This window comes from Symphalangus syndactylus, chromosome 17 (assembly GCF_028878055.3).
Source record: "Symphalangus syndactylus isolate Jambi chromosome 17, NHGRI_mSymSyn1-v2.1_pri, whole genome shotgun sequence".
Classification (NCBI taxonomy): domain Eukaryota; kingdom Metazoa; phylum Chordata; class Mammalia; order Primates; family Hylobatidae; genus Symphalangus; species Symphalangus syndactylus.
Window position 1 is genome coordinate 57,304,783 of NC_072439.2, and position 26,340 is coordinate 57,331,122.

Here is a 26,340-nt window from a genome sequence, read left to right on the forward strand (position 1 = left end):
AGAAATTATTTTTTCTTTTTATCTTATAAAATAGTTATATGATTCCAAAAATAAAAACTATAAAACAAGGCATATTCAGAGATATCTAGCCTCCATTTGTTTCTCCTCAGTTTCAATATTCTAATTTCAACAAATACATGTACAAATTGGTATAGCCCCTTCTTCTCTCATATAAAAGGTAGCATACATTGTCCTATACCTGGCTTCTTCACTTAACACTTTGTCCTGGAGATCTCGTCATATCAGTATCTAAAAATCCTTTTCATTCCTTTTCACAACTGCGTAAGTACTACATTATGTAGACATACTACAGTTTATTCAGTTAATCCCCTATTAATAGATATTTGGCTTATTTCCAGGTTTTTGCTAAACAAATTATGCTAGAATAAATAGCCTTGTATATAAGCCATTCTGTATTTTTGCCCACGTACCTGTGGAAATTGCCATATTCCTAGAAGAGGGATCGCTGAGCCAAAAATTAAATATATATGTAATTTTGATAGATGTGTACTGCCAAGCATCCCCCCTAAAATGTACCATTTTGAATTCCCAAAGACAATGTATGAGAATGCCTAATTGCACACAGTCTTACCAACACATATGTTGTCAAACATCTTTATTTTTTCCCATCTGATAAGTGAGTGATGATTCTTCAGTGTAGTTTTAATTACATTTCTCTTTTTGCGAACAAGAGCTTAAGTAAGTGTACGTTTACATTATATGTTCTCTGAATTGTCTGTTTTTATCTCTAGCCCATTTTCTTTTCTTTCTTTCTTTCTTTCTTTCTTTCTTTCTTTCTTTCTTTCTTTCTCTTTTTTTTTTGTAGAGATGGGGTCTCTCTCTGTCGCCTAGGCAGGTCTCCAATTTCTGGGCTCAAGGTATCCCCACTAAGTGCTGGGATTACAGACTGAGCCTCCATGAACAGCCTCAGCCCACTTTCTCTATAGTTTTTTCCAGAGGGCAGGGGGGATAATTTTTTGTAATGTGGTTAAATTTATCAAACATTTTTAATGACGCATTTTTCGTCACAGCTAAACATTTTTCTCACTCAGAATATAGAGAAATTCACTCATAATTTCTTATTGTCCTGAAGAAATTCTTATACACACCAAAGTGCCAGTTTATGATCCAAGTTTGTAAAGTGATGTCAAACATTGCATTGTTTAAGATGAGACATTTAATAATCGGTCATGTTCATAGTTTTCTTAATTCTTCTAAATGATGTCAATCTGATATCTTCTTGTCTGAAAGACAAAACATTCCATAGTAAAATAGGAAAGATTGTTTCTGGAGTAATTTAGACTATAAATAAACATTCAGTTATTAAAAACCCTTACCTTTCTAAGAGAAGACAACATAAATCATTATGATGCAGCCCACAATCCAGCCAATCAGGAGAAGAATAGGAACCAGAAGGTGTGAAAATGTAGACTCCGCTTTAAAATAAACCGTAGAAAACAGATTATATTGGTCATTTTAGTATTAAATTTTCTGTGTCAAGAGAATAAAAGGAATCTGGTAACATTAAGAAAAAAGCATACACTCTCTAGTTATACCCATACATAATTATTTTTTCTTTTCTACAGAAAATACGTGAGACTGTCATAAACCCTGGGTATTTTGAATCAAACCATGGGTCTTTTACTGTTATGGGACCTTCAGCAATTCTGAGCTTGAACTTTCCTATTGGTAAAATATGAATAATGAGACTTCTGCTATCTACCTCCTGGAATAGTTTTGAACGTCAAATGACATAACATATGTGCAAAGCTTTGTAAACTCTAACCACCATGTGTGTTTAGTGTATACAGAACACATTCATGCATTTGTGCAATAACATATACAGCAGCTATTTATATAAAAACAATCTAATACAACTCTGAGGCAATTCCCACCAAAGTAAATAATTATAACACAGGGAAAGGTATTGAGAACTCTTCTTGGCCTCAATAGCTGAATGTAATTTTAAATATCACAAGGAAAAGGAAAGTATCATACATTATATAACCATTCTTGACTACAGAAAAGAATTTCTATTGTTTAAAAATTGTTCGGTATAACAACCAGCACTGAACCTGAATCAATGGGCAGTAATAATCCAACACACATATAAATAGCATTTGTTATATATGATTCCTTCTGTGCCTCCTATTTGTACTCTTACCTGTAAAAAGCAATTTATACAAGCATCTTTTTAAAAGTATTCACTGCATGTAACTCTTGTTCTTTCAAGCAAACATACACATGCAATCACACAGAAATCCACACATACATCATACAAAAAGATTTAGAAAGAGCACAGAAAAACATTCTATAGAATTAATGTCCCTGTGTTAAGGACTCAGATATATTCTTAACTGTGAAGCACAATTAGATCTTATGCCATTAGTTAAAAGAGAGAATGCATATTCTTAGCAATTTTATACTCCTATTACAATTTCCATCACTTTAAAATGTGAAATTTTAAAAAATGCTATTAAAATAAAATCATCAGGAGATGAGACACAATTTAAAATTAGAAGACATTTTTATAAAAGCAAACTCACTGAATTTGAAATAAATTTTAATACTTTAAATCTATTTTTCCAAGAATGCTAGAGTCTCTCTTAACTGACAAAATTCAACGTGCTTTTCTTGTTTCTCCACCTCACTGTGACCTTGTATAAGGCATTAAGCACTAAACGGAAAACTCTTCTCTTTACTTGACGTGGTATTGCTTAAGGATAAAGCAAACAACATGAGTTGCCCTTTACTCTCATTTGAACGAAAGCCTTTTTTATGAATTAAGGTACCACTACAATGGAAGTACATAGCAGTAATTTTTTTGAACTGTCTATGTATGTGGCTTTATATTTTTCCCAATTTCAAAGAACTTGAAAATTAATATTAACCCTTTAATTGTGCATTTATATTTTATACATGCATATTTTAATAAAATTTACGTATCACAGAGCCCTAAAAGTCAGTATCTCATTATTTACTTTCCTTGTAAAATAGTACCATTAGCACTAACTGTGCATTTTAACACCCAAAGTATACATTCCATTGGTGTTTTTTTAACACTAATATTTTCAACTTTACTAATACCTGTGGAATTATTTGGAAGTAGAAATACATAAGAGCACAACATACTTTGCATATGTCACTTACATTACTAGCACAAATAAGAACAAAACATCTCTTTAAACATGAAGTGTAATTGTAAAATGCTTCTCTCTTGTCCAGTTCTGAGCATATCAAAGTAGTTACAGCTGGAAGTGTTCTTGAGGACACTGTGCTCTGGAAAAGACTGTCCAGGTTAAACACCTGGTGCCACCACTCTTTAGTGATCATAAACAAGTTACTAAACTGCTGTGTCTCCATTTTCTTATCTATAAAATGGGGATGATGATGACATGCATATTTCACAAGGTCATTGTCAAGATTCAAAGCAAAAATTCCTGTAAATATTTAAAAACCATTTCTTAGATACAGTATATATTCAACCTTTTGACAAATTGGAATCAATTCTTTTATATAACTATAAAATATAAATACAAAAAAAGTTTAAAAACCAGAAAAAAGTTAGATGTGGAACAAAAATGTTAGATGTGGAACAGATGACTGAACCCAATATTCTCATTTTATTGTCAGAAAACAGACTCAGAGACGTATAGGGACTTCTGCAAACTCACATAGCCATTTACTAGCAGATCTGACACAGAACTTAACTGTCTTCAATTCTGGCTCAGAATTGAAATCAGGAGAACTAATTTCTAACTCACCTTTCAAGATAAGCATAAACAAAATTAAGCTCTTTTCCTTTGTTGAGATCATTTTAAAATTATTTATAACCTATAGGCCTGATCCACAAATTACATAATTAATGCATTTTTGCAGCCACACTAACATATATGGTTAATGGTCATTTAGCATAGATATCACATTTTTTAAAGTGACTGGGAAACACCAAGAAACATAAATAAACCAAAGTCAAGAAGCCTTCTTATTTTTTTGCCAAGAGAATCCCATGCCTTAAATCTTACCTTTTTCAGCCATTATTCCTGTTGGTGGGTGGCTAGGTCAGGCCACGCTTACCTCTTTCTTTTGTTATCCAGCGTCTCTTTGAACTTTAAATAGAGAGAAATCTGAAGAGTGCAGCAGCTGCCCGTCTCCTGGCTGCCAATTGTCTGCAGAGTGATGTAAGTCATGGGAAAGCAGAACTCCTCTGGCTCTTCTTTATTCTATTATTATGGAGGAAACAAGGGGCTACGTGACCTAAACAATTAGGTAAGCTGAATTATCCTAATGCAGAGATTCACAGGTTTTTAATTTGCACCATGCCTTTAGATAACATGAAGAAAATGTTCTATAAAGAAGGTGTACAGAGGAAAAACAACATTCCACCTATACAAGTGCTATCAAGGAGAAGGGTGATATATTAGAAAGAAAGGATTTTGATGTTGGAGAGACTTGGGTTCAAATTCCAGCTCTTTCTGTAATGAAAGCCAAGTTGCTTAACCTGGGAATCAGCTTCTTTAGTTTTAAAATGAGGATAATAATACCTACTCATGGGAGTTGCATAAAGATGAAATGAAAGTCTGTATGAAATGTAGACAGTTCTTTATTACTTTACAGGTGGAAAACATACAATGAAATGGTGCCCCTTTCTTTGAACTATTCTAAAAACAAAAAATGTTAATATAAATGTACTAGAAACTAAAACAATACAGAAGTTTTGACATCGCCTAGGATTTTTAGGAGGCAGTCATAAGCTTGTTGTTTTTATTAGCAATGTACAAAAATAGGACATTTCATTTTTCAAAGTCCAAACTAGTTTACGTAACCGACCTAGACTATTCCCTATATTCTCATTGGAATAACTTTAAATTGGGGATCTGGCTGGAAAAGTTTTGCAGAGTGACCCTGTGAGCATCTTCCCAAAAAAATTTGACATAAGATTAAGACCTGTAAAGGCAGGTCTTGCCTGATCAAATTTATCTCCACAGAGTTCCAAGAGTGATATTGCCCTGCAAATGACCATGTTCCATCACTGCTCAAAAATCCACCAATAGTTCTTCATCTCCTAGATAATAAAAATCCCAATTCTTTGTTTAGACACCTAAAAAGCCTTATTTCTCTACTCTTCCATTTGCAGTGATAACTTCAGTGACACTGAACTCCTTGCTATTACATGAATTCAGGATCCTCCCACTCTCACAGGCAAGAAGAACATTTGACTTTCTACCTCAAATAATGTACCTATAGATTAGAGTGTGCAGCCAAGAATCTGGCACATTTATATCATTTATGTCAAGTTGTCATCTCTCTCCTCAGTCTCTCTCTCAATATATTATTTAATATTGAAAAAATGGGCCGGGCGCGGTGGCTCACGCTTGTAATCCCAGCACTTTGGGAGGCTGAGGCAGGCAGATCACGAGGTCAGGAGATCAAGATCATGGTGAAACCCCGTCTCTACTAAAAATACAAAAAAAAAAAAAAAAAAAAATTAGCCGGGCCTGGTGGCAGGTGCCTGTAGTCCCAGCTACTCGGAGAGGCTGAGGCAGGAGAATGGCATGAACCCAGGAGGTGGAGCTTGCAGTGAGCCAAGATTGCGCCACTGCACTCCAGCCTGGGCGACAGAGCGAGACTCTGCCTCAAAAAAAAAAAAAGAAAAAAGAAAAATATGTCTGGCTATATCAAGTAAGCAGAAAAACTACGTATGGTTTATGCAACAAAATCCCTTGCTTACCTGGCAAAGTTAGGTATTTTTTTCAATTTTAAATAATAATACATTAAACAAAGGTTAATTGAGGCCAAAAGAGAGAGAAGAAATAAAAATGTTCATTGATCTCATTTAAATATAAAACATGTTAATTCAATAAGTTCAAATGAACACTAATTATCTTAAGAAAAAAATGATATTCAAAACAAACAGTGTGGTACCCACAAAAAGCACAAACATACATAATAAAATAAAATAATTTGCCTAAAACATATGAAAAGGTTTCTACATTTTAAACACTCATTTCCATTTCAATTATATTAAGCTTTCTTCTTGACATGAAATTGATTATTATTAACATTATTGCTGTCAATTTGGAGTTTGAGGAGGGATTAGTTTATAATTCATCATTTATTTTCCTTACTTTTCTATAGAAAGAAGAAGAGAAAAAACTAATTTAATCAACATGAATTTCTCAGACTTCAGAAAAGAATTCAACCTAGAATCTCATTTCCTTGGTTATATCATCAGTACATTTTTTAAAAAGATAGAAGTTTTATAATATTTAATCAGGAAAGGATGTTTTATTCATTAATAGACTGGTTTCACTTTGAGCTCATAAACCCAAGGGCCTATATTTGACCGTTTTCTAATCTTTCTCTTAGGACATACTAATTAGGAACATCTTCTACTTTTTTACATTACATACTCTCTTAAACATTTAGCTCTCAAATCCCTTATTCTCAAGGTGACATTAGATTCTTCAGAGATATGTGAGCCAAAAAATTTAAATATTTGGTTTTTCTTTAAAATATTTAAGAATTCTTCACTTTTCAAATATTTTTCACTACCAATGTCTGGAATTACAGTATATAGACCTGACCATGGGAGATGCTCAATGGATCTTTGCTTCATGGCTGGCTGACTGGGTAGGTGGATGTAATAATAAGTGCAGTATAAGGTAGCTTAGTTTGCACTCTAAACAAAGGTTTACTTATGGCAATACCTAAAAGAGTAAAAAGAAATAAAATGATCTTAACTATACTCTAGCCTTATAATATATGCATATATAGATAATACAGTGTATTTAATTACCAGTAACATTAGAATAATCTATAAATAAGAATATAAACAAATAAAAGAAAGTGACATCTGCAAAAATAGAGGAGTGAGGGCCTCCAAAATATCTTTCCTTCATAAGAGCACCAAGAAAGCTGTCTAAAAATTTTTAATCAATTTTTAAGAATTTTGGAAATTAACCAAGGACATACAGCAATTGGGGGAGCTGGAATCTTGGTAAGAACAGCAAGAGTTTTGTGATGTTTTAATTTGGCCTATTCTCATCTCCACCATCCCCAGCTTTGTAGTAGCCTTGAAAAACAATATCCCAAAATCTCAGTGAAAACTAGCAGCCTAGCAGCCACCTGAGGAGACAGAGTGGAACAGAACTTTTTCAAAGTCTCAGTTTCAGAAAACAGTAATTATTTAACCTGTCTGGTGGTTCTCCCAAAGACCTCACCTGCAAGTCTGTCTTTATTTGATCAGACTCAGAACTTACTCTGTGTGAAAAGTACCCACTCCCAGGGAATTTGTTGAAAACAATTAGAGGCAATTGTTTAACATCACAGCTGCCTAGGTAACAGAGTGAACAATAGGCTAACTAAAAAGTTTAAAAGGGGAATCTAGGGAATGAGATGTCAATAGGGGTTTGAAAAATTTCACATATCCTTAAGAATCCAGAAGGCTACATGCGTATGTTCAGCTATGGACATGACCTCATGGCTGTGGGTATGCTTAGGAAAGACCTGAAAAGGCCCTAAGCTTTCACCTCTGGCTACTTGAGGCTCAAAATGGAAAGCAAAGGGTAAGGCAGTTGTCAACTGCCTGGCTGAGTGTTAAAGGCACACCTCAACACATACACAGAGCCCATAATTAAAGTCTGGGAGGCATATTAGTTATAGGCATTTAAAGAAATCTTTGTCCAATCATTAGTTGATAACTAAACTAACTGAGCAAAAACTTTAGTGGTCACATACAACAAATAATGCAAATTATACACAATCAGTTCAGAACAATAATAACAACAACAAACAGCAATGACAACAAACTCTTGAGAGGAGGTAGAATCTGATTTAAGAGTTGACATTATTTAAAATGACCAACTTTCAACAAAAAGTTATGAGTTATGCAAAGGAACAAAAATGTATGGCCCATACACAGGGATAAAAAAAACTATCAAAAATAACTGTTTCTGAGAAAGTCTATAAATTAGACTGACTACCAAAGACTTTACATCAGCTATTTTAAGTATTTTCAAAGAACTAAAAAAAGCAAAAGAATGCCATCTCAGCGAAGACAATATTAGTAGAGAGATAAGTACTATTTTTAAAACAGCAAACAAATTCTGAAGTTAGAAGGTGCAATGACTGAAATGAAAATTTTACTAGAGGCTCAACAGCAGATTGAGCAGGCAGATGAAAGGATCAGTTAATTTGAAGGTAGTTTGATTGAGATTATCCTGTACAAGAAACAGGAAGAAAAAATAATAATGAATATGGCCTTAGAGATCTGTGGGACACCGTCAAGCATATCAACATATGCATAATTAGAGTCCTAAAAGAAGAAGAGAAAGGGCAGAAAAAATATTTGAATAAATCATGGCCAAAAGCTTCCCAAATTTGTGAAAAATGTTAACATACATATTCAAGAAGCTCAATTAATTCTAGGTAGAATAAACCTAAAGAGAACAATACCTAGACACAAAATAACTGTCAAGAACCAAAGACAGGTTGGGTGCAGTGGCTCATGCCTGTAATCCTAGCACTTTGGGAGGTGGAGGCAGGTAGATCACTTGATGTCAGGAGTTGAGACCAGCCTTGTCAACACGGTGAAATCCTATCTCTACTAAAAATACAAAAATGAGCCAGGTGTGGTGGTACACACCTGTAATCCCAGGTACTCAGGAAGCTGAGGCACAAAAATCACTTGAACCTGGGAGGTGGTCGTTGCAGTGAGCCAAGATCACACCACTGCACTCCAGCCTGGGCAACAGAGTGAGACTCTGTCACAAAAAAAAAAAAAAAAAAAAAAAAAAGAAAGAAAGAAATAGAAAAGAAACAAACACAAAGAGAAAATCTTGAAGGCATCAAAAGAGAAATAACTAACTCATTATATGCAAGGGATACTCAATAAGATTCACAGCTGATTTCTCAATAAAAGCCATGAAGCTCAGAAGGCAGTGTTATGACATTCAAAGAAAAAATATGTCAACCAAAAATTCTATAACAAGCAAGATAATCTTCAAAAAGTAAATAAAAAAGTTATGACATTCTCAGATAAGCAAAAACTGAGATAATTTGTTGCTAGCAAAGCTACTCTGCAAGAAATACTAAAAGGAATCCCTTCAGAATTAAATAAGAGGACACTAGACAGTAACTCAAATCCACATGAAAAAATAAAGAACATCTCTACAGGTAGCTACATAGAAAAATAGGATAAATGTATTTTTTGTTTGTAACTCTTTTTTTCCTCCTAATTTAAAAGACAACTGCAATAATTGTAAATCTGTATTGGTGGCACTCAATATATAATAATGTAATTTAAATTAAAATCACAACACAAAAAAGGGAATGGAGCTCTATAGAAGCAAAGATGTTGTGAACTACTAAAACCAAGTTGGTATTAATCCAAACCAGATGGTTATAAATTAAAATAATCATTGTGATCCCTAGGGCAACCGCCAAGAAAATAACTCCAAAAAAAAGACAGCAGAAGAAATTACAAAATAATTAAAATGATATACTAGAAAATACAGATTAACACAAAACAAGACAGTAATGAAGGAATAAAGAAACAAAAAGATGGCATACATAAAACAAACAGTAATTGTAAATCCTACTTTATAAATAGTTACATTTAAATGGATTAACCACTCCAAATACAAGATAATAACGGCAGAATGGATTTTTTAAAGTGATCCAACTATAAGCTGTCTATAAGAGACAGTTTAGATTCAAAGACACAAATAGGTTGAGAGCAAAAAGGTGTAAAAATACATGTCATGAAAATTATAATCAAAAGAGACCTGGAGTAACTGTACTAATATTAGATGGAATCGACTTTTTTTTTTTTTTTTTGAGACAGAGTCTCACTCTGTTGCCCAGGCTGGAGTGCAGTGGTGCAATCTTGGCTCACTGAAAGCTCCACCTCCCGGGTTCACATCATTGTCCTGCCTCAGCCTCCCGAGTAGCTGGGACTACAGGCGCCTGCCACCATGCCTGGCTAATATTTTTTTTTTTTGTATTTTTAGTAGAGATGGGGTTTCACCATGTTAGCCAGGATGGTCTTGATCTCCTGACCTCGTGATCCGCCCACCTCGGCCTCCCAAAGTGCTGGGATTACAGGCATGAGCCACCATACCCAGCCCAGATGGAATAGATTTTAAGAAAAAGATTTACTGGAAACAAAGAAATATATTTTCTAATGATAAAATAATCAATTATAAACATATATGTACCTAAAAACAGAGCCCCAAAATACATGAAGACTGACAAAATTGAAGCAAATAGGCAATTCAACAATAATGGTTGAATGAATATACTGCTCATAATAATGGACAGAAAAACTAGACAGAATATCAGCAATAGGGAACTTGAACAACACTATAAACCAACTGGACCTAACACACATTTATTGAATACGATAATAAACAGTAACAGAATACACATTATTTAGAAGAAAATTTGGCAAATTCACAATTATATGAAAATTAAACAACATTCTCATCAAGAAGGGGAACGAGGGATGAGCCAGAGCAAGATGTGTGTTTATGATGGATCTAACTAGTGTAGTTCTGACAGGTTGGATTTAACTTTTCCATATTATCAACTTTTGTTGACTAAGTTGTGTGAAGGAATTTTTGTTCAAAGTCCCATAGGATTCAACAAATTGCAGTAGAATGTATTGAGAAATGTAGTAGTCCATTCTCATATGGCTATAAAAAACTACCTGAGACTGGGTAACTTATGAAGAAAAGAGGTTTAGTCAACTCGCAGTTCTGCTGGCTGTATCAGAGTCATTGCTGAGGAGGGCTCGGGAAACTTACAATCATGATGGAAGGTGAAGGGGAAGCAGACACATCTTCACGTGTTGGAGCAGGAGAGAGAGAGCAAAGGGAGAAATGCTATACACTTTTAAATAACTCACAAGAACAGCAAGGGGGAAGTCCAGTCCCATGATCCAGTCACCTCTCACCAAGCCCCTCCTCCAACACTGAGGATTACAATTCACCATGAGCTTTGGATAGGGACACAGAGCCAAGTCATATCAAGCAAGGTTTATTTGATCTGAGATGTCCGAATATAAAATGTATTGGGATTAATGAATAAGAGACAACAAAATATCACAGACTATGGCCGGACACAGTGTCTCACACCTGTAATCCCAGAATTTTGGGAGCCTGAGGTGGGTGGATCACTTGAGCTGAGGAGTTTGAGACCAGCCTGGGCAACATGGCAAAACCCCATCTCTGCAAAAAATTTAAAAATTAACTGGGCATGGTGGTATGCACACCTATAGTCCCAGCCACTGGGAGGCTAAGGTGGTGGGATCACCTGTGATCAGGGGGTCGACCAGCCTGGGCAACAGAGTGAAACCCTGTCTCAAAAAAAAAAAAAAAAAAAAAAAGTCACAGACTACCCGATCTTCCTCCCTGGAGACTCCTCTTTGCATTTCACAGAAAAGAAAGTGTGGCTCAAAACAAAAGGCAGCACTATATTGTGGCAGGAACAGGGACTTAAGATCAAGTTTGAACGTCAGGTCTGTTAATAGCTGTATGAACTTAAATGTTCACACAAGCTGAGTCTATTTCTTCACTTGGAAAATGATAAGCGTAGCATACAGAATTAGAGATAAACATATACAAAATTCTCAGCACCAGCCTAACACAAAGTAGGTTCCCAGTGCATGGTAGTTGTTATCATTAAGCCATGATAAACAGGGATAAAGAGGAAGGAGAAGCAACATCTACAAAGAACTAGATATCCCCCTCTGCGTGCTTCCAAGATCATTTTGAGGGTCATCTAAGAGGGATCATATCTACTGATCATCAGGCCAGGACATAAGAGGGGATGTGGGAGTCCATTTTTCAACTCCCTGCTCATTCCTCAATCTGCTATAGAGCAATTAATGCTGTGTCCAGTTACATAGATTGAAAATTGGAGAGGGGTGGTGGAAGGAGGGAGAGCATTAGGAAAAATAGCTAATGGATGCTGGGCTTAATACCTAGGTGATGGGATGATTTGTGCAGCAAACCAACATGTAACAAACCTGCACATCCTGCACATGTACCCCCGAACTTAAAATAAAAATAAAAGTTGAAGAAAAAAAAAAATAATGTTGCTAAAAATTTAAATTTGCATGATCTAATACCTGTATGTGAATTTGCAAAAATGTGAGCCAGAAAAAAAACTTACGATAATCATGATATCATATTATTAAGTATTATATATTGTACTACATAAAATTATGACACCAAAAATATTATTTTTACAATTTGTAAGTTTATGTTACTCATTTATCTTGTCTATACCTGTTACATTTTGAAATTCACTGAATATCTTTGAAGGAAAAAGCTTTATATTTTAGTATATTTAATGTATTTTTTGTTTGTTTGTTTTTTTAACAAAGAGCCCCAAATTTTTATTTTGCACTGAGCCCTGCAAATTTTGTAGCAAATCGTGATTCCTTCCATAAGGGAAGGAGAGAGCAGGGTGGTAGAAAGTCTGGGCCATCCACATCCCATTCTCCCTCGATTCCTTTAACCATAGCATCTCTCTGTCAAATGTAACCCCTGAATGTGCCATGCTATGTAATATATATAACTCCTGAATGCATTATGCCATCATGTATGATATATAACCCCTGAACACACCATGCCATGTATGATATATAACCTCTGAACACACTAAGTCATGTATGATATGGCATCATATTTTGGGGTCATGGTGCTAAAAAGTTTAGAAACCTCCCATCTAGTCCAACCACACACATAGGAGGGAACAAACTAATGCATAGGAAGGTGAGGTGATTTTTCTAACTTCAGAATTTGTCTGAAGACAACCTCCCAACACCATGCTGCTTTCTTGGTATCCATGACTTCAACCTGGTGATATGATATGTTCAGGAGTTGAATCTAACACATAGCAAGGTGTGTTTGGGGTTATATATGATGCACGACATGAGGTATTCAGGGATTATATATGAAATCCCTTTTTCTGGAACCCAGTTTGAAGATCCCTATTATTACCCTACTTTAAGCATAAAAGTTGAAAAAGGTTGGCAAAGGTATGCCCAAAAGTGAGCATTTATTTATCTATTTCTTATTCTAAAAGATATTACCTAATCTTAAAGCCATTTGCAAAGCAGGTAATAAAATATGCTTTCAACCTAAATATTTCTATTTCGCTAACGTTTTAATGTTGACAAAGACATAAAAATAGAATGTTGTCCCAGTGTCATTCTTACCATAGTGCTCATGTTCTTCAAGTCTGGTATCAGCAATCTCCTCTAAAGCAGAAATAAAAAGTGTTACTACTACAGATAGATGTTTATTGACTGAGTTGGATGATTTCATCCTCCAGAGAATCTTTGTGCTTCAGAGAAGTCTTGGCTGTGAAAAAGAATTATTTGCAAAGACCTGATAGATTCCAACGTTCTTAAAAATACAAACTAACTCATTGCTGAGTCACAACAAACTGTTGAGTACAAGGTCTGTGGAGTCACAGAGACTGAGGTTCAAATCGCTGCTTCACTAGCTAATATTTGTGGGAACAGGTTACTGTCAAAAAAAATTTCTCCGAACTTGGAAATAAGGGAAAAAAGGTGGTAATAGATCTTTTCAATATCATAGGGGGGCAAAGGTCCCCTAGGATTGTCTAGACCTGTAATTAGTTCATCTCATTTTTACTGTTGATTAAAGGTCTCATACTTAAGGAATTTACTGGTTAATTTGCAGGGTTTTGTCCAGTAGAGATGCAAATAATTTCCAACCAATGGAACAGACAATGTAAAATGTTAATGGCCTGTTGAACATTAACCAGTTTTACATCTAGCTCAGCAATTTTATCTTAACGTTTCTTTGTTAAGTTGCCAATAACTGCCATCACTTCTTAAATGCTCTTTGAACTGATTATGACATCTTACTTGTTCCCTCATTAATTAGTTAGTTCAATAAAATATTTGACATATGTCCCTTTTATATTTACCTGAGAGTCATGATTTTATCCTTTTGAAAATTATATCCTAACACGACTTAACTCTTTGCCTCTGTTTCTCTATCTGTAAAATGGAAAAGACCTGCTTTTTAAGGTTTCTCTGAGAATTAAGAGACAGGATATGTAAGACACTTAGCACAGAACCTGTTGCCAAGTAAATGCACATGAGGCCTTAAGCTTTCAATGTAAATCTAAAGAGAGTATTTAAGGCAGCTGAAATCGGGATTGGGGTCCAGTTTATCACTGTTCACCTTCATCTTCTTTCCTAAACACTCACATACACTAGATTTTAAAAACTTGCCTGAAACAACTTCTCCTTTTTTATAATGACATTCTTTAACATCTTATTTGCTGATTCTTTGCTAATTATATACCTCACACTTCATGGACATAATGGCCAATGAGAACTACATGTAAGTGGCAGAGCTAGGTGACCTTTGTCACTGGAAGCTTTCCAGTACTAATTTCTCAGGTTTAAAAAGCCCACAATACTGTCAATCAAGTAAATGTAAACCAAAAGATAGAGAAGGTTTTTCTCAGAAACTATGCATCAGCATTTCCATATTCAAATGGTAAAATTATTCAAGATGTTTAAAAGGGTGACATCAAAGATGACATTTTCAACAAAAGATATGCTAAAGAAATAAATTCAGTTGTGAACACATTCTGTAAACTGTTTTCTTTAATGTGTGCCCCTCCCTGAGAGCTCTCAAAACTAGAGAGTCCTCATATATTTGAATTTCTAGTGTTTCCCTTTTGCCACCAAAATATATATACTCTTTCTCACCCCCATTCCCCAAATAAAAGCAGCCTCAAATTTACCTATCAGAGTCCAGGTACACCTTAAAGACTGAGGAAGCCTAGCTAATTCTCTCCACATGCTGACAAAGTTTCTACTGCTTGAAACTCAGGTGAGTCCCCAGGAATCCCAGTTTTTGAAACTGTACACAGAATAGCAGAATGACACTTCTCCCAACACCCATTCTGTGCAGTCTTTGAAAAATATAAATCTAGGGTCGTGTAACTAAAAAAACACAGAAGACAAATAGCTAAGTAATAGCACTTTATAAACTACTCAGAACTCCTGAATAAACTGTTGTAAAATCCTAAAGTTGTTAGCTATAAAACAGCAACTTAACAACAACAAAAAAAAAGGCAAAAGAGCAAAAAAAGTTAACAAACAACTTAACAAAACAAACAACAACTTAATAAAAAAAAAGTGAAATCATCATGCTTGAAGAACAGAACTGCCGTTGGCCTGCACAACATGTGCTTTGTTACAAGGACTAGTTGGTTCTTCCAGCTCTTTGGATGTGTGTGTAGTTCCTGGACCTGTGCTTGCCTCATAGCCAACATGGCCCCTGCTAGTAGGAAAGCAGTGGCCCAGCACAGTGCTCTCAGGGGCTAGGGTGCCAGAGTTCCTCCTTAGCCTCACTAGTCAGAACATCAGGAGACACCATAGAATCTGCAAGAGTCATTTCAGGGGCAACTCTGTCTACACCCAACCCTTCTCATCTGCATCCTGGTTCCTAAAACTGTTATAATAGGAGGCAAAAATCTCTCATTCTGTAGATAATGTTATAACTTACAGATTTGCAGTTTTGTCTTTATTGTATACTAAATTTCTCTATATATTAGAGTCTATTTTCCAACATTTTATTATTAAATTTTCAAGCATACAGCAATGTTGAGATAATTTTATATAATTACATAATTTTTCATATGTGCAACCCTCTAGCCATCTTATTTTCTGATTTTCTTATATGTTTCTAAATGAATTGCAGATAACAGCATACTTCTCTCCAAATACTTTAGTATACATATCATTAGATTAGACTCCAATAATTTTTTTTGATTTTTTTCTTTCAAGAGAAACTATATACAATGAAATGTACAAATCTTAGCTGTACATTCACCGAACTTCACAAAGTGAAATTACATCTTTATAACCCAAACTCCTATCAAGATATAAAACTGCTGGAAACCATCATTCTCAGCAAACTAACACAGGAGCAGAAAACCATACACCACATGTTCTCACCCATAAGTGGGAGGTGAACAATGAGAAAACATGGACACAGGGAGGGGAACATCACACACCTGGGCCTGTAGCGGGGTGAGGGGCAAGAGGAGGAATAGCATTAGGAGAAATACCTAATGTAGATGACCGGTTGATGGGTGCAGCAAACCACCATGGCATATGTATACCTACATAACAAACCTGCACATTCTGAACATGTATCCCAGAACCTAAAGTATAATAAAAAATGAAAAAATAAAAGATATGAAAATACCCTAAGAAAAAAGATATAAAACTGAATCTATTTCTTTGGGTTGCCAGCTTTTAACCAATGACCTGTCTTTTCACGCCCTAGTAACAATGTGTTTTAAATATTTCAGCTTTAAAATATGTTTTATAATCTGGGTCCAGGAGCAATGGCTCAGCCCTGTAATCCCAACACTTTGGGAAGCCTAGCGGGATGGATCACTTGACGTCACGAGGTCAAGACCAGCCTGGGCAACATGGTGAAACCCCATCTCTACTAAAAATACAAAAATTAGCCAAGCATGGTGATGTGCACCTGTAGTCCCAGCTACTCAGGAGGCTGAGGCTGAGGCTGAGGCTGAGGCAGGAGAACCACTTGAACCTTGGAGGCGGAGGTTGCACTGAGCTGAGATCTTGCTGCTGCACTCCAGCCTGGGCGACAGAGACAAAAATGAATAAATACAATAATAAAATCAGTATGCCTTGTTCCTTTTATTACTCTTATTTTCATAATGATTTTGGCTATTCTGGCATGTTTAACTTTCCTTTTGAATTTTCAAATCAAGTTATTTAATCCCCACCCCCACCCCTCACAGAAAAGAAGGTGTAGGAGGAGGAAGTGGAGAAGGAAGAAGACTCCTGTTGTTAATTCTAACTGACTTGCATGAAGTTTAGAGATTAATTTAGGAATGAGTAAAATGTTGTGATATTCAGTCTACCTTTCCACGAACAGGAAATGCCTTTCCATTTAGTCAAGCCTTCTTTGACGTCCCTCAGTCATGTGTCAGAACTTCCTTCATAAAACTCTTGCACATTTCTTATCAAGTTTATTCTCTTTTAAAATTATTTTTGGTGGTTATTATGTTTTTCGCATGATATTTTTAAAATGATTTAAATTATATTTTAAATTTTTGTGGGTACATGGTAGGTACATATGCCATCATATTTTTTATATGGATTCTGTATACAGATAACAAATTTGATTATGGTCATTAGGAATTTTTCAGTTGATTCTCTTGGGTTTTGAGATATATAATCGTTATCTACAAACAATAATATTATCTCCTCCTTTCCAATTTCCATATCTCTTTTTTTCCTTTTTTATCATAGCATCAGCTTGTACTGATAGAAGAATGCTTTCATTAGGGAGGCATTAGTGCTTTTAACAACTTTTATCTATCTCCTTATAGTCAATGATCTCTAAATATACTAAATGACCTTCCTCTTCTGAGACGGCTTTATCAATTTACCTTTTTCTAATATTATTCCACTTCACTTCAGTTTAGTTGAACAGAGTCAATTATTCCCGTTTCCTCTGTATTTGTGGTAATTTTTCTATTCTCGTTTCTTATTTTGTGTAATTGTGCTTTGCTTGTTTTAACTAGTTTTTCTTTCCTCTGCTTTTATTTTTATTTTTATTTTTATTTCAATAGGTTTTTGGAGAGCAGGTGGTGTTTGGTTACATGAACAAGCTCTTTAGTGGTGATTTCTGAGTTTTTCATACACTGTACCCAATGTGTAGTCTTTTATCCCACGACACCCCCACTTTTTCCTCCAAGTCCCCAAAGTCCAATGTATCATTCTTATGCTCTTGAGTCCTCATAGCTAAGCTTCCACATGGGAGTGAGAACACACAATGTTCGGTTTTCCATTCCCGAGTTACTTCACTTAGAATAATAGTCTCTAATTCCATCCAGGTTGCTGCAAATGCCATTATTTCATTCCTTTTTGTGGCTGAGTAGTATTTCATGGCATATATATATAGATACACACACACACACACACACACACACACACACATATACACATATATATAATTTTCTTTATCCACTCATTGATTGATGGGCATTTGGGCTGATTCCATATTTTTGCAATTACAAATTGTGCTGTTATAAACATGTATGTGCAAGTATCTTTTTCACTTAATGACTTTTTCCTCTGGGTAGAGTAGTGGGATTGCTGGATCAAATGGTAGATCTTTAAGGAATATCCTCACTCTTTTCCACAGTGGTTGTACTAGTTTACATTCCCACCAGCTGTGTAAAAGTGTCCTGTTTTCGCCACATCCATGCCAACACCTATTATTTTTTGATTTTTTGATTATGGCCATTCTTGCAAGAGTGAGGTGGTATTGCATTGTGGTTTTGATTTGCATTTCCCTGATTATTAGTGATGTTGAGCATTTTTCCTTATGCTTGTTGGCCATTTGTGTATCTTCTTTCCAGAACTGTCTATTCATGTCTTTAGCCCACTTTTTGGTGGGATTTTTTGTTGTTGTTTGTTTTGTTTTTACTTGATAATTTGTTTCAGTTCCTTGTAGATTCTGGAATATTAGTCCTTTGTCAGCTGTATAAATTTTGAAGATTTTCTCCTACTCTGGGGGTTGTCTGCTTTAACTAATTTTTGAAAACTAGCTCTTGAATGTATTTCTTAGTTTCTTGGTTTTTCTGTTTACATTCCATTAATGCTTGCTTTTATTTTTATTTGTTCTTTAATTTTTCTTAGGCTTAATTTCTTGTTCTTTGCCTACTTTTTAAAATGTGATGCTTAATTTATTTGTTCTCATCTGTTCTTGTTTATCTGTGAAAACATTTAAGGTTATATTTTTTTTCTCTGAACACAGCATTAGCTGTATCTCTTGAGTTCTAACATGTAATAATTTAATTAATGGTATTTTCTAGATATTCTGACCTTTAAAGTTTGATTTTCTCTTTAATCAAGAAATTGTTTAAGAGAATTTTTAAATTTCCAAGTGGTGCTGGACACAGTGGCTCACATCTGTAATCCCAGCACTTTGGGAGGCCGAGGTGGGAAGATCACCTGAGGCCAGGAGTTTGAGACCAGCCTGGCCAACCTGGCGAAACCCCATCTCTACCAGAAATACAAAAAATTAGCCAGGCGTGGTGGCAGGAGCCTATAATCCCAGCTACTTGGGAGGTTGAGGCAGAAGAATCACTTGAACCCTGGAGGCAGAGGTTGCAGTGAGCCAAGATCGAGCCATTGCACTCCAGCCTGGGCAACAAGAGCAAAACTCCATCTCAAAAAAACAAATAAATAAAATAAATTTCCAGGTGGTATTTTGCTTTTTAAGATGATTCCACCAGCACAGTGGTTCATACCTGTAATACCAGCTAATGGGGGCGTATCACTTGAGCCCAGGAGTTTGAGACCAATGTGGGCAACATAGTAAAACTCTGTCTTTACAAAACATTTTTTAAATTAGCTGGGCGTGGTGGCACATGCCTGTGGTCCAAGCTACACAGGAAACTGAGGCGGGAGGATTGTTTGAGCCCAGGACGTTGAGGCTACAGTGAGTCGTGATTGCATCACTGACCTCCAGCCTGGGTGACAAAGCGAGACTGTCTCAAAAATAAAACAAAATGAATCATACAGTAAAATGTTTTATAGAAGAAAGATTTTAATGTAAGATATTATGTATTTATGAATCTGTTCAGGGACTTTTGTTTCCTCTATGTTGGAGCTTTTCTTTTTGGCGTGATCATGGCTCACTGTGTTGGAGCTTTATTTATAAAGTATGCCTATATAATGTAGGCACATGTATATATGCATATGTGTTAAATACATTTTTAACTAATACGTATTAGTTAAAAATGTATTTAACTATGCCCTAACATTCTATTTGCTACACAAATACATTGACTAGTTTATTCCTTATTGTCCATTATAATAGAAGACCAAATCTCAGAGAGATCAAGCAAGATCTCTGAATCCAAATAGTAGAGCTAGGATACCTGCCAAGGTATGGCTGATCCCAAGGCCTATGCTCTTCCCAAACTGCATCACTAGAACCATGGAAGAAAACAAAATATGAATTATATACCATGTATAGAAAATAGATACAGCACACAGTACCACAAATAGGCAATGCTTTAGCATGTTTGAGATGCATACTGAGAAATGTAGATATGTTATTTCACATTTCATAAAAGCACAAGGCTTTTGTAGGTTTCAAATACAGAGAATATACCAGGAAAATCATCATTCTGCTCTTAACGTTCTTTCAGATTTCCAGGTATTTCTCGAAGAGCTTTCTTTCAATATTTCACTCTCACCATCAGGAAATTATTCTTCATATTTAACCTATTACTTCATGCTGCGGTTTAGCCATCTCTTTGGGATTCTTTAAGAGATAGAGAACAGCTGGTCCCTATTTTCTACATAATAATCCCTCATAAACTTGAAGCCTTCCATAGTAATTTTGTCTCTGGGATACATAATCTTAATTCCTAAGTCCCATCTTTTTTTTCAAATATTTTCTTTAAATGTGGTTATTTTTATGCCTGGAGAGAAAGATGGTATTTATATTGCCCGCATCCTTTTTAAATTGTATTGAGTGTTAAGGGGCTATTGCACAGCGAGACGGTAAAAGTTGCAGTATGACTGATGTATGGTGCCTATGAGGCTGTTCATGTCTCCCAAGGCTTTTTAACCTAGGTAATAAGGCTCTGGGCATTTGCCGTCCATATCTCACACTCAAGGTGCTGAGGAAAATCAAAACCGCCCATGTCCAAGAAAATCATGAGAAAAGCATGTAAACAGAGAAATTTGAGGGGTGAGCAGTGTTTTTGTATGAAGTGCATGTATCCTTACTAAAAAAAAAATTTTTAACTTATTAGGTAGCATACAAAAGAAATAAAATGAATACCTAGGATCTATAATAGCAGAGTATGTGTTTTTATAAAGACAGGAAAAGAAAGATAGGTCATCAAAAGCTTTTCTCACTTCAGAACTCTAGAATGATTTCTGAGTGATGGGCATTTCTAGACATCATGACAATGGCAGAAATCTAATAACATAGTAACGGAAGAACAAAAAGAGGTGTTTATAGGGACTGAGTTACTGTACGAAAGAATCATAATTATGAAAGTGAGTTATAAAAAGGATAAAACCATCAATGCTAAGGGAATTACTTGAAAGAATAAATTAATTATGTATTGCATCACAAATAATAATAAGAGATAACAATAATCAACAGCTTTACTAGATGCCAGGTGTTGTTTTAGGCACATAACATACATTAACTAATCTAATTCTCACAACATCCTACCACATAAGGTTTCTTAACCCAATTTTACAGATAAGAAAACTGAGACAAAAGACGTTAAATTATCTGACAAAAGTCACAGTGGAGGTACAAGAAAGATTTGGAATTCTAACACAGGTAATCTGGCCCAAGGGTCTTTGGTCTCTCGATGTCAGAAGATGATTTAAGCAAGGACTGAGCTATTGAATCTACCAATTCATCATCAAAACTAACCATTCTCAAAGGTTCAGATAAATGGATTTTAATTTCAATGTTCTCTTGTACTATAGTCATAGGTATGATTAAGAGAGACCATGCCCATAGGTGAATTTTTTTTCACTGTTTAAGAAATTTTTATTAAAGCAAGAATTTTATAATCCAAATTACATTTCCTTGCTTAGTTATCAATTCTGTTACTTAGAACTGATATTTTGAGTTATTCCACAGTAAAGAATTACAAACCATTCCTCTAATGCTTTAAATTTTTGTACTTGCTGAAAATTCTTTTTCCCAGGGTCTATAAAACATTACTTTTTTTAATATTTTACTATTTTTTGTGGGTTTTTTTTTGTTTTTAAATCAGTAAGTAATCTAGGACTAGCATTATGTTTGTTAGACCTGGCATTTTCTCGGTACATAACGTTCAAAGATTCCTCTCCTTTTTTTATTTACTTTATATTTTGCAAGTTTTTTTCCATAATATTTCAGTTTTTCGATGTTTAGATATTTTTCTTCGGTGAAGCCCAAGTTTCTTTTCGTGGTGCCTGATCAATTTTAAACAGTTGGAACACCAGTGGTGCTGTTAACTGCTTTCTGGGAAGCCTCTTTAGCTTGATGGTCTTGTACTATAGCTACAGCTTCATCAACCTTATAACGGAGTGACTCTGGAGACTCAAGCATATGAAGAAGTTCTGAATTATCAATCTCCAACAATATGCCAGTGATTTTACTAGCAAGAGTAGGGTGCGTGGCTTGAATAAAAGGAAACAGCCATTCACCCAACATTTGCTTTTCCTCTTGAGGAGGGGCAGATGCCAACATGGAAGCAGTCAAAGGTTCCTGACCTTGTACACGAACAGCAGGCTGTTGCATTGTAACTTGTGGCTGTGCGTTAAGATGTTGCTGAGGATTGCGAAATCCCGCACCATATTTATACTGTGGAATGGTGCAGACAGCAGGAGTAGCTGCAGCAGCTGCAGCTGCAGGATGTGGACCCATTGTCCGTGTTGATGTGTTAGCAGCACACTGTGTTGACATGACTCGTGGAACCTGTGAAGAAGCTGGTCTCATAGTACTAAACGGTGGCCTAGGAGCAGCTGGGTGGGTAGCACCGGGCATATTTTGGAATGGATGAGGTCTGGCACCCTGAGCAGTCCAGCGAGGACTTGGTCTTAGTTGAGCAATTTGGCTAGGAGGATGGTATGCAGCACAGTTCTGAGACTGTGAGATAGCTGCCATTAAGAAACCTGAAGGAGACGCTAGCTGGTAAGGGTTGATTACAGGGTTGGGCACAGCTCATACACTTGCCATTCTCTGCATATACTGGTTAGTGAAGTGAGCCTGGCACTCTCCCTTGCGCTGAGCTAAAGTTACATACAATGGCTTTGTGACCACAATTCTACCATTTGTTTCTGTAACTGCTTTTGTGGCTTCTTCTGGGGAGGAGAAACATACAAAACCAAACCCTTGCTGCGACCACCCTCCATCATAACCTTTGGACTGGTGATTGTACCAAATGGAGAAAATGTTTCCAGAGACGTTCATCATCAATACCATCATCAAGATTTTTCACATAAAGATTAACACCCTAGTACCTGGTAATCCTATCTTGCTTCATCTGTTCAAATTTGCGCTTAAGTTCCGTCTGCTGTTCCACCTTTTTCTGAGCTCGACTAACGTAAATTTGTTTTCCACTGAGCTCCATTTCCATTAATCTCATCCACAGCTTTCGGTGCATCTCATGCCTTTCAAAGCTTACAAATCCAAATCCTTCGGATTTTCCACTTTCATCAATCATTACTTTCACACTTACGGCAGGCCCAAACTTGTCAAAGAGATCCTTAAGGAGCTCATCATCCATGTCTCCTCCAAAATTCTTGTAAACATTGGTGAACTCTTTTACCTTAGCTCCAAGTTCAGTTTCTCGTTTTTTACGAGATTTAAATCGTTCAACAAATACTTTGCGACCGTTTAGGAGCATTCCATTCATTTTTTCAAGAGCTCTTTCAGCTGCTCCGTGCATCTCAAAGCGTACAAATCCATAGCCCCTGGAACCATTTTCATCACAAACCACTTTACATGAAACGATGTTAAAAAAATCATAAAATGTATCATACAGTGCTTTATTATCAATGGATTTGTCCAGATTTTTAATGAATATGTTGCCCACTCGACTGCGAAGTGATGGTTCACGCTGAGACCACATGATGTGTACTGGCTCGCCCTTTATAAAATCAAAATTCATGGTGTCCAAAGCAAAGCGCACTCCGCGTCTGCCGGCTGCTGGAAGCTCACATGTGCGTAGCCCAAGGAGCGGTGGGTGATCAGGTCCCTACAGACCCGGATGGAGAGGATAGGCCCGGCCACGCTGAACTTAGAGCATCGCCTCGGTCACTTCGGGGTGGAGGTCCCCCATGTAGAGCGAGGCCATGGGGTGGCTGGGGGCGCTGGGGTTCATCTCGGCACGGCTGCCCGCAGGGCCACAGGCCGCGACCTTTCCGTGACAGGAGGAGAGCGAGTGCCGGGGCCGGGGACCGCACCCGGTGGGAGGGAGCGGGGGCAAGCGCAGAGGGACAAAAATAAGCCGGAATCGAAAACTACTCAATGGCCGCAGGACGGGTAGATCTGCTGCCGCTGGCTGCCGGCTGCAGGCTGGGAGTGAGGGTGGCGGTGTCGCGTCCCGGCAGGGGGAAGGCCTTGGTCTCTTGGTTCCTTCTTGGAGCTGCTGCTGGGCTGCAGGCGGGCGGGTCGGTCTTGGCTGCTTCACCGGGTTATTTTATAAAAGAGGAAGAAAAAAAATAAAAGTCTCCTTGGGGGGAGAGGCGAATTTTTTGTAAAATCTGGGAGGGAGGTGTTGTTAAACGATTTTTTTAGATTTTTATTGTTTATTTTTTAATAATAAATGTGTGTTCCGAGCGCAGAACACACACTCTGCACTCTCAGCACTAACTGCCGGGTAGAAGAGCCCACAGGTGAATTTTAAAAGAGGATCCTCCATCGGATATGCACTGCTGGCTCAAATCATCATGTTCCCTCGACCAGTCTCCTCTGGAATGCACTTGGATTTAATACACTCCAACCATAATGTTTCTGCTTCGAACTTACAGTCACACCAGTGTCTCATTCCTTTGGTGGAATTATTGCATTATCTGTGTCTGCATTTGCCTCTATACCACTAGATTAAAGCTCCTAAAAAAGCAAGATACTGCCTTCTTTATGTTTGTATTACCAAGCATCCAACTCTGTAATGTTTCTTCCCAACAAGCAGGGGCTACCCAGGCCAGTGGTCACGTGGGACACAGAGTGAGTGCAAAGTACCTTAAACCTCTGGGGTGGCTGGCATGAAAGATCAGATGCCAGATGCAGAGACCTGAGGATGCTAACACTGAAGCCAGATAAATAGTCCAAACACCATACTGCCGAGTCCACAGGTTGAGATGGAAAAGCGGGAACAAGTGAAGCATGAGAACAGGTAGGCACAGGGAAAGTGGGTTAAGACCCAGAAATGCCAAAGTAAAATCAGACATTTGTACATCATCAGACAAGCATATTTCATACAATTCCCATAATAAAGGCTTTTAAATGCCACCAGTTCTTTTGTGACTCTCTTGCCATCTGTCTATACAGAAGTATTTATTCAATTATTTCAAGGATTTTTTCCTATTTCATAAAAAATAAGTGGGAAATGGAAAACTGCAGTGCACCTTATTGTAGTAAAAAAAGCACAGATCTGGCCGGGCGCAGTGGCTCATGCCTGTAATCCCAGCACTTTGGGAGGCCGAGGCGGGCGGATCACGAGGTCAGGAGATCGAGATCACGGTGAAACCCGTCACTACGGAAAAATACAAAAATTAGCCGGGCGTGGTGGCGGTCGCCTGTAGTCCCAGCTACTGGGGAGGCTGAAGCAGGAGAATGGCGTGAACCCGGGAGGCGGAGCTTGTGGTGAGCCGAGATCGCACCACTGCCCTCCAGCCTGGGCCACAGAGCAAGACTCCATCTCAAAAAAAAAAAGCACAGATCTTATAAAATTGTTACACAGATGAAAGTCATTCTATGTGCTTTACATGCTAACTCTTCAGCTTCCATCTAGGATTCACTGTACTTAAGCTAATTCAAGTGTAAGTTTGACTTTGAAGGAAAAATATAAAGTTGTAAAACATGTAAAAATTGCTGCAACAGCATCTTCAAAATGTGCTACTGAATGCAATGGTAACTACATAATTTAATCTTTCTGGTTTGCTTGTATTACAAATCTCCTTATAACATGTAAATGTGTTGTTCAACTTTCAGACATTTGACTTTCAAACAGATTTTTCAGAAACTCATTATATAAAAAAGTGGGAGACGCTCTGGTATAAAACTTTTAAAAATAGTAAATATTACTGTATAAGTTAGGCTAGTGGTCCTCAAACAGTGGCAGTTTTGCCCCAAAGGGGATATTTGAAATGTCTGGAGACATTTTTGATTGTCATGGCTGGGGAAGGTGGTGCAATTGACATCTGTTGAATACAGGCCAGGGAAGCTGCTCAGCATCCTACAATGCACAGGACAGCCCCCACAACAAGGACATACCTAGTTCAATATGTCAATAGTGCTGAGGTTGAGAAACCCTGATGCAGGTAAAATACAAGCTGTAAAATACAAACAACCCTACCATCTCTGTGACTTAACATACCAAAAGTTCATTATCCCCATAATAATCCTATGTGGGTTGGCAGTGAGGGTCTCTTCTCTTTATATACATACAGGAATCTAGGTGTTATCTATCTAGTGCCCCCCTGACAAACCATAGGGCTTCAGAATCTTCCACCAGATCTTTCTGGAAAGCCAAGAA

At 36.8% G+C, this 26,340-nt stretch overlaps 1 protein-coding gene and 1 pseudogene across 1 annotated transcript; both read right to left on the minus strand.

The window, feature by feature from the left end:
* Positions 1–818: 818 nt before the first annotated feature.
* STRIT1 (small transmembrane regulator of ion transport 1) lies at positions 819–4,038 on the minus strand. The gene is made up of 3 exons (XM_063622303.1): positions 4,026–4,038; positions 1,338–1,436; positions 819–1,244 (listed from the first exon to the last, which is right to left on the minus strand). Exons 1-2 carry the CDS (start codon positions 4,036–4,038, stop codon positions 1,342–1,344), a joined length of 108 nt encoding a protein of 35 aa, XP_063478373.1. The 3' UTR covers positions 819–1,244; positions 1,338–1,341.
* A 17,721-nt stretch (positions 4,039–21,759) lies between these two features.
* On the minus strand, positions 21,760–24,013 carry LOC129466891 (polyadenylate-binding protein 1-like; annotated as a pseudogene).
* Positions 24,014–26,340: the final 2,327 nt, after the last annotated feature.